Source organism: Sorex fumeus, unplaced genomic scaffold (assembly GCF_029834395.1).
Source record: "Sorex fumeus unplaced genomic scaffold, SorFum_2.1 ptg000018l, whole genome shotgun sequence".
NCBI classification, from domain to species: Eukaryota; Metazoa; Chordata; class Mammalia; order Eulipotyphla; family Soricidae; genus Sorex; species Sorex fumeus.
Genome location: NW_026606075.1, coordinates 30182784 through 30200995, shown reverse-complemented (window position 1 = coordinate 30200995; position 18212 = coordinate 30182784). Strand labels below are relative to the sequence as shown.

The following is an 18212-nucleotide window of genomic DNA, read 5'->3' as shown; positions in this document are numbered from 1 at the left end:
GATTGAAATGCCAGATTCAAAATATGTGGGTTATTTTGCTTTGTTGTTCAGCCTGGATATTTGCTTTCTGTTTGGGGGACAGTATTTTTTTGCCACACCCGGCATTGCTGGGGAAGGGTGGGGGTTACTTCCAGCTCTGAGTTCTGTGCCCTGGGGTTGCCCTGAGCCTGGGCCACATGCCAGCGAAACGTGGGCATAGTCGTTGAGCAGTCTCTCTCCCAGCCCCTCAGCTGTGATGTGGGGAGTTGCCATATGCCCCGCAAGCTGCTTCTGTTTTGCTTTTTGTGTCACACCCCGCGATGCTCAGGGGTTACTCCTGGCTCTGCACGCAATAATTACTCCTAGCAGTGCTTGGGGGACCATATGGGATGCTGGGAATTGAACTCAGATCGGCCGTGTGCAAGGCAAATGCCCTACCCGATGTGCTACCACTCCAGCCCTTTTTCATTTTTTAACCCCTTCTTTCAGTGTTCTGTGGCGAATGGCCCATCACAGTGGTCTGTAAACTGGAGTCTGGGCTTGGGTGGCCGGCAGTAATCGGCTCTCTTTGCTGGCTTTATCCCCCGTCAGCCCTCAGCGTTCAACTCTGAAGAATAAAGTTTTCTTCCTTTCCTTTGTGTGGTGGTGATATTTTAGTGAACACAGTGAAACTTGTATATTCCTATCCCCATAACAGGAAACATGGATTGAGGACACTTTGTTCGATCAAGTGTTTGTTCGATTGGTTATATATTTCTTTGGTTGGGGGCCACACGCAGTGGTGCTGGAGGCCCCTGCTGGCTTGCTGCTCTGGGATCCCTTCCCGCCCGGTGCTCCCTCAGAGCCTGTCCGCAGCTTGTTGAGCATCTTGTACCTCGTTCCTTGCTCCAGTGACCGACACTGTTAGTTCTCACGGCCTTTCCCCCTTCTTTAGCTGTCCTTTGAAAGCAGGTTTTTAGTCACTTTTTGTTGGTTGGTTGATTTGTTTTTGGGCCACTCCTGGCTGTGCTCAGGGTTGCTCCTGGCTCTGCTCTACTGAACCACTCCTGATGAGCTTGGGGGGCCATCGAGGGTGCTAGGAACCAAATCTAGGTTGTCCACATGCCAGGCAAGTGCCCTACCTACTCTACATCGCTCACTTTGGTTGGTAGCACCAACACAAAAGGATTTTTTTTGCTTCCTTTGAGAAAGGTGAAGGATTCAAGGGGAAAAATTTTGTTTCACAGGTTCCTTTGGCCTCTGTCCTTTTGGGCTTTGCTTGTGGATAAAGGAAAACAGCTTTTTCTTCTTCTTCTTCTTTTTTCCTTGTGGGTCACACCTGGCGATGCACAGGGGTTACTCCTGCCTCATTCACTCAGCAATTACTCCCCAAGCAGTGCTTGGGGGACCATGTAGGATGCTGGGAATCAAACCCGGGTCGGACGCATGCAAGGCAAATGCCCCACCCACTGTGCTATTGCTCCAGCCCCCCAAACAGCTTCTTCTTTGAGTTTGGCATATGAAATGGACAGAGTGTTAAAAAGACAAGGCACGTATCAAAAATGAAATGTGCCTGTGAGGGCATTCATTTTCAAGGATCTCGAGGGCATCAGCGCAGGTGCTGTGCAAATAATGAAAGGTCTCACTCTTATTCCAGCAGTAGCATGGCTGTTGCCCAAGCGGGCCCTGCCTGGGTCTTGTGCCAGGGCCTGTGCTGGGCTTTGGACACCCTCATTGGAAGGTGGGTGGCCACTGAGGGAAGGGGCGATGGATTGGAGGGTTGGAGCTGAGGTTTTAGGGTGAAGCCTGTACGTCCATCCCAGCTTTGCATTTTCTAGTGGTAAATCCAGGAAAAGACTCTGGGACGCCCAAATCTGGTGGGCCCGTTTCTGAAGAGAAACAGTCATGCAGACTGTGTCAGCCTGGTGTCCCTTTGCTGGCCTCCAGGATAGCCCAAGGGGGGGGGCACAGGTAATGGGGGACACTGCATGGCACGAGAAAACCAACCTGTAGGATGGGATCCTAGGAAGGGAACGAGGGTGGATGGGAGCGGACCCCCGTGGCGGAAGGTTGAGAAGCACCCTTAGTCCCTCTCAGCTCAGCACTGGGCCTTTGTAAGCAGCAGAACTTTAAAAATTTGTTGAATATATTTTTATTGATTGAAGCTCTGTGATTTACAATACTGTTAAGTGATAGTTTCCTGTGTACATAAATCTAACTCTAAGGCCCTGCTCATCTGTGTAAGCTTGTTCCTCCTGCAGGGTGCTCAGTCCTCCTCCCTGTTAACTCCCCACAACCACACACACACACACACACACACACACACACACACACACACACACACACACTCCAACTCAGCTGTGCGGAGCAATTTTCCCATTTGTTGTGTTGCCTTTGCCCTTTGCCGCCCTTTGTTGCTTTCTTGCTGTGTGTCATCTTCCATCTCTCCTTCTTTCTGGCTGACTCCCCTCATCCTGGGACTCTCTCGCTCCGTCTGTGTTGCTGCACTGCACGTTGCCTTGGTTTGTTCTTTCCTAGAGCTGCAGTGTTCTACGGTGTGCATATACCACAACTTTTTGTTTGTTTCCTTTGGGGGTTAAGGTTTTGGTGTCCAATTGGCCAGTCAGGAAGAATTCCAGGAGGTTCACAGCCACTGCTGAGGGAGCAGAGTGGCAGGAAAGAACCCCAGCTGTCTGGAGCAGTGTTGTAAAGTGTGTCTTTTTTTTTTTGCTTATTTTTTGGTTTTGGGGGTCACACCCAGCAATGTTCAGGGGTTACTCCTTGCCCTGCACTCAGAAATTACTCCTGGCAGTGCTCAGGGGACCCTGTGGGATGCCGGGGATCAGACCTGGGTCCGCCACGTGCAAGGCAGTTGCCCGGCACTATCTGCCCCTGCCCCTGAGGTGTGCTTTTTTTGGGGGGGTCACACCCGGCGATACACAGGGGTTGCTCCTGGCTCATGCATTCCTGGTGTTGCTCTGGGGACCATATGGGATGCTGAGGATTGAACCCAGTTCAGCTGCGTGCAAGGCAAATGCCCTCCCTGCTGTGCTCTCGCTCTAGCCCCTGAGGTGTGCTTTTTAAGGGAAGGAATCTTTTTAAGTTCTCAAGTCTGGAACGAATGGGCCTTTAGCTCTGCCAGAGCTGTTTCCAGGGAAGCTGTTGCTGCGGAGTGGACTTCTCCAGGAACCAGGGAACCAGGACCGGTTCCCACCCGTGCCCCCTGCCGTGGAGTCTGAGCGCACTCCCTGGCAGCCCACCCCCTGCTTTCCCAGATGCTGCCAAATGCCACTTTCAGGGGGGAAATGATTCCATTCCTTTGTGACTCACTGGGATGTTTATTAAAAAATAAGAATACCTCTTGTCCTTTGAGGGGTGGGTAAGCGGCGCTGGGTGGTGATACTGCTGTGCCCCAGGAAAAAGGCAGGTCAGTGTTTTAACTGCTTCACTGAACAGCGGCCTCCTGATGTGAAGGGTGTGGATTGGAGGAAATAGATGGATGCCTAGCAATAACATAATCCCGGGCACGTCTGCGGTCAAAGGCTGGGGTGGGGTTCAGTGGCAGCGCACAGAGCACTTGCTGGCATGCTTGTGTCCCCAGGCTCAGTCCCGGGCACCGCATGGTCCCCCAGGTACCACCAGCAGTGACCCCAAACCCTAAGCTGGGAGTAACTCCTGAGCACTGCTGCATGACGCCAATTGAAAAAAATTAAATTAAGATGCTCCAACTGACTTCTGTAATTATTTAATAAGAAATTTATGGGGCTGGAGCAATAGCACAGCAGGTAGGGCATTTGACTTGCATGCAGCCAACCGGGTTCAATTCCCAGCATCCCATATGTTCCTCTGAGCACCGCCAGGGGTAATTCCTGAGTGCAGAGCCAGGAGTAACCTCTGTGCATCACCAGATGTAACCCCCCCCAAATTTATTTAACTGTAGCATTTTCTTTTTAACAACTTATTTTTTTTTCTTTTGTCAGTGGCGTTGGTGCACTGCTCCTGGCTCAGGGCTAAGGGGTCACTCCTGTTGGTTCTTGGGGGTTCCAGGCATTGAACCCAGTTTCCTACATGCGAACTTGCAGTGAACCCATCGAGCTGTCTCTCTGGTCCCAAATTGTAATCTTTTTTTTTTTTCTAAATTTGTGGGGGAAGGGTTTGAGTCACACTGAGCAGTGGACAGGATTTTGTCTCTCCTCTGTGCTCAGGAACTACTCCTGGCTGTGCTCAAGGATCTCAGGGGACCACATGGGGTGCCAGGGATCGAATCCTGGTCAGCTGTGTGCAAGGCAAATGCTCTGTTGGCTGTAGAGCATTTAAGACCAACTTTTTAAAAATAGAGAGGTTTTACAACACCTAAAAAAAGAGAGAGAACAAAAGGGAATGCCCTGCCACAGAGGCGGGGGGGGGGGGGATACTGAGACCCATGGTGGTGGAAAATGGGCACTGGTGGAGGGATGGGTATTTGATCATTGTATAATTGAAATCCAAGCACAAAAATTTCAAAGTCTACAACTGTACCTCATAGTGTTTCACTAATAAAAATTGAAAAAAAAAAAGAGAGGTGATAAGAAGAAGGGCATCAGAATTTTCTAGGCTCTCACCAGAACTTGTCAGCTGGAAAATTCCAAAAAGCCTCAGTCTCCTCCACTTACCTCCTCTTGAGGTTGTTTTCACAGTAAATGCAGTGACCCCCATAGCACATCAACTCAGTCCCCACTCGATGCTAGCAAGACCCTGGAGATGCTGGATCCTGAAGTGAAAACCCTGAGATCAGGGACTGGAGGATCGCACAGTGGGGACAGCTTGCCTTACATGTGGCTGACCCAAGTTCTGTGCCTGACACCACACAGTTCCCCAAGCCCTGAGCACTGACCAGTGTGGCCCCAAAACAAAAAGAAAACACAGAAGCAAAATATAAAGTCTTCAGAGCTGTTTTTTGTTTGTGGTTTTTTTTTGTTTTGTTTTTGCTTTTTGGGTCACACCTGGTGATGCACAGGGGTTCCTCCTGGCTCTGCACTCAGGAGTTACTCCTGGCGGTGCTCAGGGGACCATATGGGAAGCTGGGAATCGAACCTGGGTCGGCCGCATGCAAGGCAAATGCCCTACCCACTGTGCTATCTAATTAATGTTTAAAATTGAATCACTGAGATACAGTTATGAAATTGTTCATGATTGGGTTTCAGTCATACAATGTTCCAACACCCATCCCTTTACCAGTGTACATTTCCCACCACCAATGTACCCAAAAGCCTTTAGATCTAAACAAAATAATTTGGGCATGGGGTCATTCCCCCAGAAAATAATCCAAAATTATTAATCACTTATCACTTAATCACTTAATCCCTGTTATTCATCGATTTATTCGAGCGGGTGCCAGTAACGTCTCCATTCATCCCGGTTGCGTGCTAGCGTAGCCCAATGGTATCTGTTCGTTCTAGGAACATGCAGAGCCTCAAACCGATCATTTAGGGTCTTGACGAAGAAGTCTGACCATCTTATAGGTGGGCGTCCACGTGATCTTTTGATGTCTCGTGGAATCCAGTCAGTAATGGCTCTAGTCCAGCGGTTGTCTGTAAACCTCATTACGTGTCCAGCCCATCTGATTTTTGATGTCTTGGCAAATGAGACAGCGTCCCTGAATAATTCTGTTGTGACTTATTCCTATTCCTTGCTCCATAATTAAGATCTATATTAATCTAAATATTTTTATAATTAATCTATATATTTTAAAAATATTTATGTAATCACTATGTTCTTATATAATATGTTAATATAGAATAAGGGGCTGAAGAAATAGTACAGCTGGTAGGGCGCCTGCCTTGCATGTGGCTGTCCTGGGTTCGATCCCCAGCATCCCATATGGTCCCCTGATTCCATCAGGAGTAATTCCTGAGCTCAGAGCCAGGAGTAGCCCCTGAGCATTGCCAGTGTGGCCCTCCAAAATGCCCAAAACAGAAAAATTACAGAATGAATAGCTTACCATATCTGATGGGTCTGTGTTCTAGGTTAAAAACGTCTCTGCGGGCACCCAGGACATGCCTCCCCCGCTGTCTGACTACGTGGAGACTGTGGACGGTCCCATGACCTATTCTGTCAACGGGAAGATGAACGAGAAGCCGTCCTACCCAGACTACTCCTACAAGTCAACTCCGTGAGTAGCAGCTGCTGCTTTCTGATTCATTGAGCTTATTAGGGAGGAAAAAAAAAAAAGGAACTGTTGGCACTCATTTAAACCTCAGGTGCTCTTTTGTACTGTTGTCTGGGAAAATAAAAATCCAAGGCTTTGCCCAAGAGCTGGAGAGGGGACTTTGCCTGGTGGCGGGGGCCCTGGGCCCCACAGGGAAGGTCAGCTGGTGTGTCTACAGGTTGGTGGGTCCCTCCCTACCTGTCCCCGAGAAGTGCTGCCCTTCTCTCGCTTTTATTCCAGGAACACGGTTCACTGTTCTGTTTCTGATATTGAAGTTTTGGGTCAGGCTGAAAGGACCAGGCGGCTTGAGTGCATTTTATGGTCCCTGCTTTGCCTGTGAGCCTCATTCACAGAAGGGGTAACTGCTCTTGGGGAGTCCCTTGCCCACCTGCCTCCTTGCCCATATTTTTGAGTTGACTCGGAGCTCTCTTTGCTGTGAGGAGATACTCCATGTTTCTAGGCTTTCTTTCTTTCTGTCTGTGGCAGTGGAGAGGCGGAGTTAATTTGGGGCCACACCTGATGATGCTCCCACCTGGTGATGCTCCAGGCTTACAGGGATCATGTTTGGCGGGGCTGACTAGATATGGTCACAGGGGTAACTCTTGGCTCTGCACTCAGGAATTACTCCTGGCAGTGTTCAGGGTACCATATGGGATGCTGGGAATCGAACCCAGATTGGCCGCGTGCAAGGCAAACGCCCTGCCTGCTGTGCTATTGCTCCAGCCCCCCAATTTTTTTTAAATAGGAAGCAGGACTTACTGGGGCAGGGAGGGGTCAGGATTAGGGACACTTAGAAGGGGCAGGCTCACGGGAATGCAGAGGGGCCATTTGTCAGGAGTTTCATGATTCAGGATGCACAGTCATCTGGGTTGAGCCACCTCCCAGCCCTTGTGTGTTTGGGGATGCAGGGCTGCTGGCAGCCAGGGGACATGAATCTGGCTTGGAGCAGGTGCTCCCTGTTCTGCAGCTTGCCACAGGCTTGGCCCTTGTGGACCCTGGACTCTATGGTCCACATTGGAACTTTCCAAAGGTGCTTTTATCCCTGTTTCAAGCCCAAGGTTGGATTCAACTTGTGTGCAGATACGAATGTCTGCTGCGAAGTACTGCCTCCAAGGTTCCTTAGGGCAACCTCTGCCAAACCCGGGCTGCAGGCGCTCCTCGGAACACTGCTGTGTACAGCCCTGGCAGGCTGGCTTTTCTATTGGATGTAGCCTGAAATCCTCAAACAGGTGCCTAACAGATTTTGAAATAGTTACCTTAGTGTGGTTTTAGTTCATGCTAACGCTTTTATTTGTAATTCTTCCTAATGATTTGCTAGGGAAGGAGATTGGAGATCTTATTTAGGACTTGGTTGTATATTTTGCCTAAGGATAATAAATGAAATTACTCCGGGGCTGGAACAATGGTACAGCGGGTTGGGCATTTGCCTTGCATGTGGCCAACCCGGATTGAATCCCCAGTATCACATAGAATCCCCTGAGCACCACCAGGAGCAATTTCTGAGAACTGAGCTAGGAGTAACCCCTGAGTATTGCCAGGTGTGATCCAAAAGGCCCCCCAAAAAAAAGAAAAAGAAAAAAAATTACTCCAGGAGGTACTTGGGGGGCCACATGGGAGGCCAGGTCAGCTACATGCACGGCAAATGCCTACCTGCTGTATTATCATTCCAAACCCCTAAATTTGTGCTTCTATATTTGATTCTAGAACTCAGTTCGTCTAAGGTGTACCAGGACCCAGGACTCTATGTGACTCAGAGAACGAGCTGCCATTTCCAGTTTTGTTTTTTGGTATCAGTACCTGGTGGTGCTCAAAGGTCACTCTCGACTGGGTGTGCAGGAGACCGTGGTGCCGGGGATCAGACTCAGCCTCCTGTTAGCATGCCTGCTAGTCCTTTGAGCTGTCTCCCCAGCTCTGTACTCCAAGAGTGCAGTGCCCTGCCAAGTGAATGTGTGATCCCAGTGACGCAACACGTGGAGATGGGTCTGAGCAACACAGATGGGTGGCCCCCCACCCAAACACCACTAACAGCAGAAATGGGAATGAAGGGAGAAAGTGCGGGAAACTTCCGGTTCCCAGTTTGCGCCCTAACCCCCTCTCACTCCCAGGAATTACATAGTGCTTCTCTGTGAGGACGGCAGGGCCTGGGCCTGACTCCCTGTAAGATGACGCCTGAGAGCAGGAGGTGATTATGGACTTAGCTTGAAGACAATAGGCTTTATTATTACCCAGGAATGGAATTTGGAAACAGGCTGCCAGTCTGCCTTACCCTCCATGTATTTTTGGTTTTGGTCTCTAGAAACCACCTTGCTGTGAATTTTGAGAACGTTCTCTGTTCTTCTCTTTAGATTTTGACAGAAATAAAGAGCACTTTGAGAGCAGATGTACACAGTAAAGATTTTTCTGCCTTAAATGTTTAAGTGATGACTTGCATGATTTGTACCCTGACAAACAAAGTATCTGGGACTGTAGAGAGCTTCAATACCTGAGTGCCGGTTTTGCATGCAGGAGGCTTGTTCGATCCCTAACACCACACCCGACACCTGAGCCGGAAACCCCTGAGCACTGCCAGGTGTGCTCAGCACTCCCCCAACCCCTCTACCTCCCACCATCACTTTCCTGATGCTTTAGGGGTGAAAAATGTTTCCCCGGCTCCTCTGTGGGTTCTTTGGTTGATCTAATAATTACATCGCTATAGACAAATCAACAGAAAATCAAGTTATGTCTGTATGAGGGCCCCAAAGATGAGCTCCAGAAACCAGTTGGACGTTTGAAGCTAATAGGTCATCCTGAGCATATCATGAGAGAAGAGGATGTGGTTAATTCATAGGCTGATAAGAACTTTTGCTTGGTAATTAAAATGTTTGCTCTGTGTGCAGATGGTCATTCAGATAAAGTTATCACTGGGCTGGCTCTCCCTTGTGGTCTGGCTCCCTATATTAAGCCTTCTTATGTGTTTAAAGAAGAAGTACAATTTTTTCCCCCTTGAGTCAGCTAGGCCACAGAGGCACGCGTGGTGGAGCCGTTGTATGCCCCGTTAGTTCCAGAAGGGGATTGGTGCGCTGCTTTAGCTCATTGGACCAGCCTCTCCTTTCTGAGGACAGCTCAGTTCCATGTACAGGATTCTGGGCCACCTTAGGAGGTAGGGATGCAGAGCACCATGGTGCGGTCTAAGGAGACATCGTATGAGGCCCAGATTCTATCCTCAAAGCCCCCTGGCAGTGTCAGTTCTGGCCACCATAACAATTAAGAAAGGGGGGAAGCCCTCACCTGGCTGTGCTCAGGTCTTCTTCCTGCCCTGTTTTCAGGGATTGTTTCTGGGCACTGGTAAGGGCACCTTCTGCTGGGAATTAAATGAGGTTCAGTCATATGCAAGACAAGTGCTGTAACCCCATTCTATCTCTCCAAACACCCCCCCCAACGTTATTTTTTAAGCACTAGTGATGTTTCCTATGAAAAACCATCCGACTGGGGTGTGGAGTGGGGACACCATGTCTGCACGGTGCAGACAGTGCTACTGTACAGATAGCCAGTGAGCTTCAAACTTCCTAAGACGAACGGAGAGCTCTGTAGAAGGAGGGAAAGAAATCCCTGTAGCTCTCCGAAAGGCAGAGTGACTGATGGGCAGACAGGACTAGCATCTAGTTTCTGCTTTCTGTGGGGTTTTTTTTTTGGGGTGGGGGGCTATGCTATAGCCACACTTGGCTATGCTCAGGGACTGCTCTGTGCTCAGTGCTCAGAAAACCCTGCAGTACCAGGCTTCGATCTCAGGGTCTCAGACATGCAAGGTCAGTGCTCTGCAATGGAGTCCCATCCCCGGAAGAAGGTAGACACACCGAGATCAGTTGTGGCTGGAGTGTGCTTCCCCAGCTGCAGGGCCCCGAGGCCTGGCATGTGAGGCACAAGCCTTGTTCTGAACTGGGTGGGGAGCAAGGGTCAAAGGGCACAAGCAAGGGAGAAAGGGCCCGGGATCCAGTTCCAAGCTTTGTGATTCCTTTGTTGTCGTGTTCCTTTGTTTCTGTGGTGCTGGGGATCAAACCCAGAGTCTCACTTAATGCCACACGATGGATTACTCTACATCAGAGTCCCTCCTTTGTTATTTCTGAGAGACAAAAAATGTGGCAAATTTAAAGATCATCAAACTTTATTACCTGTTTGGAAATAAATGCATTGATACTCAGAGAGACAGATGGACAGATGATGGGCTTCCAAAACTAGGCTTTACTGAGAAAAACAACTGGACCTGAGAGATGACGCCGTGGGCTAAAGCACATACTTTGCATGTGGGAGGCCTGCGCTCACCCTCCCTCACCGCCTGGTCCCCCAAGTGCTGCCAGCAGCTAGCCCTGAGCCCAGAGCTGAAAGAAGCCCCTGAGTTCCAGCAGGTGTGGCCCTGAGCAAAACAGTTCTCAAGAATTCCAAGACAGGGTGGGAGACAACACGGGAATGTTAGTTTGATGTGTCATCGCCCAGGTGCAAGAGCAATTAGGAAAATTCAGTATCAGTCGACTTTTTTTAACTCAAAATAAAAGAAGGAAAAAAACCCACTCAAAGGCCTGGAGATGTTCAATGTGGGACAAGGTAAATTTTTTTTTCTCTTGTTTAGTTTTGGGGCCATACCTAAGTGGTGCTCAGGGATTTCTCCTCATGAGGCTCAGAGGATCGTATAGGATGCCAGAGATTGAACCCAGGTCAGCCACATGCAAGGCAAGCACCCTACTCACTGCCAGCCCAAGATATGGTTACTGATAGGCCCAGACATCTTTATTTCTCTGTAATGAGGAGCCAAAAGTGAATAAAGATATGTTTAGTAGTGTTACATTTTATCTTATTTGGAAATGATCCAGATACTCAAAGAATTTCCATCTTTTAGCTTAACTAACTTGTTACGATATGAATTTCCAGAGAAGTTCGGAAACTATTTAAATAAATAAACTATGTCAGAGCATTCATTGTGGAAAAGCTCACCAGGAAATTCTTCTTTATCTTTGTTGTTTTAAAATGATTTTGGTTTCTGGGCCACATCCTGTGGTGCTTTCGGGGCTACTCCAGGTGAGGTGCTTGGGGATAGCTGGATCCTGGAGTGCCCCTGAGCCCTCACTCCAGTCCTGAACACTTCTTTTTTTCTTGGCTTTTGTTTTGTTTTGACTTTGTTTTTTTTGTTCTTTTTTGTTTTGTTTTTGTTTCTGCGCCATACACAGCAGTGCTCAGGTGTTGTACTCAGGAGTTACTCCTGAAGGAGCTCTGGGGACCATATGGGATGCCAGGGATCAAACCCGGGTCTGCCACGTGCAAGGCAAGAACCTTATTATCTCTGTACTATCTCTTGAGCCCCTGATTACATATTTATATTGGCAATTCATCTGGGAGAAAACTATTTTGTATATAGCATAAAAATATATATGCAGTTTATATATCTATATAAATAATAGAAAACTCACTGTCACTGTCTTCCCGTTCATCAATTTGCTCAAGTGGGCCCAGTAACATCTCCATTGTGACAATTGTTACTGTGTTTGGCATATCGAATACATCACGGGTAGCTTGCCAGGCTTTGCCGTGCAGGCGAGATACTCTCAGTAGCTTGCCGGGCTCTCCAAGAGGGGCAGAGGAATCAAACTTGGGTCGGCCATGTTGGCCACTTGCAAGGCAAACGCCCTACCTGCTGTGCTATAGATAAATATATAATTATAGAAAAAATATATAATAGAAAACTATTATTTAAGTAGAGAAAACACACACACACATCTATAAATACAGAAAAGACCTTACAGCTTAGGTTCTAAAATTCTAGCCCTGATTAAGATATACAAATTTCACTGATTTTTATAATATGCCAGTAAGACATAGGATGCGAAGAGTGATTTTTTGTTTTTCTCCTCTTGTGACTCTGCTCAGTCAAGTTTTCATTTCAAAGGATGCCTTTTTGGCCAGTCCTAGATCATGAACTGGGCTGAAATGCCACTGTCTACTACTGTCTCTGGAAGGACTTGATTCCCTTAAACCAGACATTTTTCACGTTATGTATAAGTATCTTGAAATGTATTAGGGAGTCTTTGTAAATGGTAAAGCTAGACTTTGAATTGTTCCAGACTTGTGTTTCTGATTTTGCAAGGATTTGTAAACTTGCTTTTAATCCTAATTGAATTGAGTTGTAGTCTGAATGTTATTTAAAAAAAATAGTTTTCCTAGCCAAAATGGGTATCGAGGGGACCTTCCTCAACATAATTAAAGCCATCTACCACAAGCCTACAGCAAGCATCATCCTCAATGGGGAAAAACTGAGAGCCTTCCCTCTAAGATCAGGGACGAGACAGGGATGCCCACTCTCTCCACTGCTGTTCAATATAGTACTGGAAGTACTTGCAATAGCGATTAGGCAGGAAAAAGATATTAAGGGCATTCAGGTAGGAAAGGAAGAAATCAAGCTCTCACTATTCGCAGATGATATGATACTCTACTTAGAGAACCCAATAACTTCCACCAAAAAACTCCTAGAAACAATAGACTCGTATAGTAGAGTTGCAGGTTATAAAATCAGTACCCAAAAGTCCATGGCTTTCCTATACGCAAACAGTGAGAGAGAAGAAAGCAACATGAAAAAAACAATCCCGTTCACAATTGTGCCCCAGAAAATCAAGTACCTAGGAATCAGCTTAACTAAGGAAGTAAAGGACCTGTACAAAGAAAACTACAAAACGCTACTTCAGGAAATAAAAGAGGACATGAGGAAATGGAAAGATATCCCCTGCTCATGGGTCGGGAGACTTAACATTGTCAAAATGGCAATACTACCGAAAGCATTGTATAAATTCAATGCAATCCCTATAAGGATACCCATGATATTCTTCAAAGAAATGGAGCAAACACTCCTGAAATTTATATGGAACAATAAGCCCCCACGAATAGCTAAAGCAATTCTTGGGAAAAAGAAAATGGGAGGAATCAACCTCCCGAACTTCAAACTGTACTACAAAGCAGTAATAATTAAAACAGCATGGTACTGGAACAAAGGCAGAACTGCAGACCAATGGAACAGGGTTGAATACACTGACATCTCTCCTCAATCATATGCTCATCTAATCTTTGATAAAGGTGCAAGTAATGTGAAGTGGAGTAAGGAAAGCCTCTTTAATAAATTGTGTTGGCATCACTGGACGGCTACATGCAAAAAAATAGGCTCAGAACTCTGCCTAACACCATGTACAAAAGTAAGATCAAAATGGATTAAAGACCTCAACATCAGACCCGAAACCATAAGGTACATTGAAGATAAAGTTGGCAAAACCCTCCATGACATTGAAGCTAATGGTATCTTCAAAGATGCCACGCCACTGGCCGAGCAAGTGAAAACAGAGATAGATAAATGGGACTATCTTAAACTAAGAAGCTTCTGCACCTCCAAAGAAACAGTGACCAAAATACAAAGACAGTCTACAGAATGGGAAAGGATATTCACCGAATACACATCTGACAAGGGGTTGATATCCAGGATATACAGAATACTGATTAAACTCCACAAGAAGAAAACATCCAACCCCATCCAAAAATGGGGCAATGAAATGAACAGAAACTTTCTCAAAGAAGAAATCCGACTGGCAAAGAGGCACATGAGAAAATGCTCTACATCATTAATCATCAGGGAGATGCAGATCAAAACCACAATGAGATACCATCTCACACCTCAGAGACTGGCCCACATCCAAAAGAGCAAAAGCAACCGATGCTGGCGTGGATGTGGCGAGAAAGGGACACTCCTTCACTGTTGGTGGGAATGTCGACTGGTTCAGCCCTTCTGGAAAACAGTATGGACGATTCTCAAAAAATTAGAAATTGAGCTCCCATTTGACCCAGCAATACCACTCCTGGGAATATATCCCAGAGAGGCAAAAATGTATAGTCGAAGTGACATCTGCACTTGTTTGTTCATTGCAGCGCTCTTTACAATAGCCAGAAACTGGAAGAAACCTGAATGCCCAAGAACAGATGACTGGTTAAAGAAACTTTGGTACATCTACACAATGGAGTACTATGTAGCTCTTAGAAAAGATGAAGTCATGAAATTTACATACAAGTGGTACAATATGGAAAGTATCATGCTAAGCGAAATGAGTCAGAAAGAGAGGGATAGACATAGAAAGATTGCATTCATCTGGGGGATATAAAGTAACAAAGTATGAGATTAATACCCAAGAATAGCTGAGATCAGCACCAGGAGGATTACTCCATAGCTTAGAGGCCAGCCAGCCGGGCATTCTAGGGGAAAGGGCAGCTCAGATAGAGAAGGGAGCACCAAATAAAGTTTGTTTGGAGGATCCTCCCAGGAGGGGAGATGCATGTCGAAAGTAGACTATGGAGTGAACATGTTTGCCACTCAATGCCTCTTTTGCAGACCACAACACCCAAAAGGAGAGAGAGAACACAGGGGATTGCCCTGCCACAGAGACAGGGGGGATGGGGGGATGGGGGTGGGAGGGATATTATCCATGGTGGTGGAAAATGGGCACTGGTGGAGGGATGGGTATCTGATCATTGTATAATTGAAACCAAAGCACAAAAAATTGTAAATCTACAACTTAAAAAAAATAAAATAAAGGGGAAAAAAATAGTTTTCACTATTGGAACTATTCTTTTTCCCCCCCTTTTTTTGTTGAATGTGGGGGCACATCAGGTGGTGCTCAGGGACTACTTTTTTTGACTTGGTGCTTGAGGGGGAGTCATTTGTGGTGATGCTTTGGAGGCCCTCACAGTGCCAGAAATCAAACCTTGGTCCGCTGTATGCGAAGCATGCACTCCAGCCTGTTTGGCTGTCTCTCCAGCCCAGCTCTGTTTTCTTTAGTTTGCTTTATTTCAAGGGGGAAGAATTCCAACTATGACAGACAAAAGAAGATCCCTATCTGCTGGAGTTCAGTATGCTTTTCAGAAGTCGGCGTGATGTACTTAACAAAAACCCATTTTGGGGGCGAAGTTCAGCTTTAGAGTTTTCTTTAGGGAGAAATACAAACTACTGTTTCTTTCTATCAGTTTGTGGGCCTTGGCTTACAGCTGAGCCCTTTTACTGATCATTTGTAGAGGGGGCTGATGGTCCCCAGGAAGCCAGTTGGCTTCTTTGTCAACAGTGGGAATAATACTGCTTCAAAGCTGGTTGTGAATGTCCCGTCTTTCTAAACGTAGTAGCATCAGCTGAAAGCAGAGGTAACAGAGTTTAGTAATCTCTTGGAGTAATCCCTCCGACTAACCCCTGTACTGTGTCCTCCTTCCAATTCATCTTTCCATAGGTACCAACAGACAGTTGTTTTATTTGAACACTCTAGAATTTATATTATGTCTGTAGCCAATTTAAATCTAATATATGTAATCAGAGCCATCATCTGATCATAAACAAGTAAGATTTTATATTAATCTCAATAGTGACACTAGCCAATAATTCTTTCTACGGCTCAATTTTGATGCAAGAGGGTTTTCTTTTAAACCAAGTCACAAAATATAAGGAATTAGTTCAAACAGATATTTTCTTGGTGCTGCAGAGAAGTACAGCAGGTAGGTATTTGTCTTGCACACGGTGAACCTAGGTTCATCCCTGTCACCAGGAGTGATCTCTGTGTGCAGAACTGGGATTAAGCCCTGAGCACAGCTACATGTGGCCCCCTAAAACAAAAAAAAATAAATAGATAATTAAAATGCATAATTTTTCAAAAACTAGATATTTTCTCCAGCTAATCTAAATTTCATAAGGGAGAGGGTTCTTACCACCCTGTTTCCACTGCAGCCTGAAGCAGAGGTAGAAGAGACAGATTTAGGGATACTCTTTATATGTTTTGGGATTGTACCTGGTGATGCTCGGGACTTACTCTTGGGTCTGCGCTCACAGATCACTCCTTGTGGAACTGGGCAGGGGTCAGGCCAGGGATTAAACCTGGGTCTCTGTGTGCAAGGCACATGCCCTACGCACTGTACTATCTCTCTGGCCTTTGGGGGAGAATTCTTCTGCCAGAGACTCTCAGCGGTGCAGGATCTGCTAGCTGAAGCGGCGATGAAATGAGCAGAGTCCAAGTAGAGAGAGTCCATCCTATATCCAAACCATAAAAACCAAAAAGTTTCCCCTTCTTCCCATTGGGGTTCTTTGGCATTACAAATCAGACACGCTAAGTAGGAAAAAATCAATTTCAGTTATCTCCATATATGACCCCCAAGACATATGTACCAACTGGCGCTAAAGGAATGGTCTTGCTAGTGCAGCTCTAGAGGGGAGGATGTAGGGTAATTTCAGAGGCTGATACAAAGACAGATATTTGTTAATTAGATGTTTGCCCTGCAAACAGGCCATTCAGATCAGAAGTTATTTCTGCTGACAGGCGATGTAGCTCAGTGGGAGAACAGAGTGAATGCTTCCCATATATGAGCCCCCAGACAAAACCATAAGTTATCTTTAATAGTGGCTCTCTTGATGAGTAATCTCACTATTCATGGTCTCCTTCAGGCCCCCTATCCAAATTATTTTAGGTAGTTATAGGAGAGGTTATATTCTTTTTATTGTTTTTATATACTGACTCTTATTTAACTTCAAAATAATTCTGGTTATACATTAAAAAAATAATAATAATTCTGGTGTCAGAATGGCCTGTTTGATGGGTCAGGGAGATAGCGCAGAGGGCTGGAGCACATGCTTTGCATGCAGAAACCCTGGCACTACATGGTCCCCCAGCACTGTTGGCAGTGACCTTAAGTATCCCTCCAAGCTCCCCCAGGTGTGTCTCCCAAATCCACACATGTACAAAGGGCATATTTGGGGTAACCCTGCTCCAATGCCTGTCCTGTCACCATCTATTAGGTTAGCTTGTTTCTGGAGTTCCGATAAAATGGAATCAATGGTAACTAGTCTCATCTCTGATTTCTTTTGCTTATCACAATGTCCTATGAAGATAGAATTAATCATGGATTAGAAGACAGCAGAGTTCAGTGGAAGGTAGTTGATTCTTGAGCCTAATGAATTTGGGAGAGCTTTATTCAGTACACACCTTACTCTCCCATCTGCAAAACAGGTGCATTAACCTCTAGAAACAAGGGAATTGAGGCCCTGAGTATTAGTACAGCGGGGAGGGCATTTGTCTTGTACACAGCTGACCTGGGTTCAATTCTTGGCATCCCATATGGTCCCCTGAGTACCGCCAGGAATAATTCCTGAGTGCAGAGCCAGAAGTAACACCTGAGCATCACTGGGTGTGACCCCAAAAAGGGGGAGGGCAGAAACCACGGGAATTGAAACTACACAGAAATTTTATGATAGATTGGCACTTCAACTGCCGACTGAAACCATGTTTTTGTACCAGCCATTCGGTATGCTAAGGGAATAATACTGTTGAGACTTTTATGCAAATGGTGAGATTTTATACAAACTGTAGGCCGAGGGATGGACTGGCCCAGGGATGGACTGGCCCAGGCCTGGCAGGGTCCAAGGACTCAGAGCATTGTACTTGCTGCCATATCTTGTCTTTTCAGAGTGGCTTCTGTTGCAGCAGGATTTACATTCCCCAAGATCCCTTGTTTTTCCCAAACCAGGATTCAGAAAGTGGAATTTCCCTTGTGAAAGCTTACACCATAGGCCTACTGGGAGGGAGGTTGCTTCCCTTTCTGGATCATTGTTGTCCTGGAGGCCAAGAAGATGGGGTTCTCTGATTCACAGGGCTGAGCTCAACTCCTCAGGAATGAAACGTAGGCTGGTCCTGCCTGCTCTCTCTTTCCTCACTGATACTATGTGTCATTGGAGAAGTAGATTTTTGTGTTTCCAATTCAGTACCTACCTTGTGTACCTGCCACATCCGCAGGTCTGGGCCAGGTACCCTGGGGAATGCCAAGGCTGGGCTGTCATGGGAGGGGACAGTGAGTGGAACCAGAGCCCGGGCTAAGAGTGTGGCACTGTGGGAGCTGAGAGGCAGGCAAGTGGGCATGTGAGAATCAAACCAGCCAAGAATGAATGAAAGGAAGCAACTCAAACACTGCAGGAGGGCAGGTTTTGAAGCTGGGAGACAGTGAAGAAGTGGAGAGTGCCTGGGGAGAGGGGAGAGGGTCG

At 46.6% G+C, this 18212-nt stretch overlaps 1 protein-coding gene and 1 non-coding gene across 6 annotated transcripts in view; one reads left to right on the top strand and one right to left on the bottom strand.

Moving 5' to 3' along the window:
* The window catches only part of OCLN (occludin), a 64006-nt gene that overhangs the window by 37158 nt on the left and 8636 nt on the right, over window positions 1-18212 (top strand). For all 5 annotated transcript variants that reach the window (XM_056112491.1, XM_056112490.1, XM_056112487.1 and 2 more), the window contains one exon: window positions 5964-6109. In XM_056112491.1, coding sequence (XP_055968466.1) covers window positions 5964-6109 — 146 coding nt within the window. The remainder of the gene's footprint in view (window positions 1-5963; window positions 6110-18212) is intronic.
* LOC130021862 (small nucleolar RNA SNORA70) lies at window positions 7247-7380 on the bottom strand. The gene has a single exon (XR_008792211.1). It is a non-coding gene; the product is annotated as a small nucleolar RNA SNORA70 (small nucleolar RNA).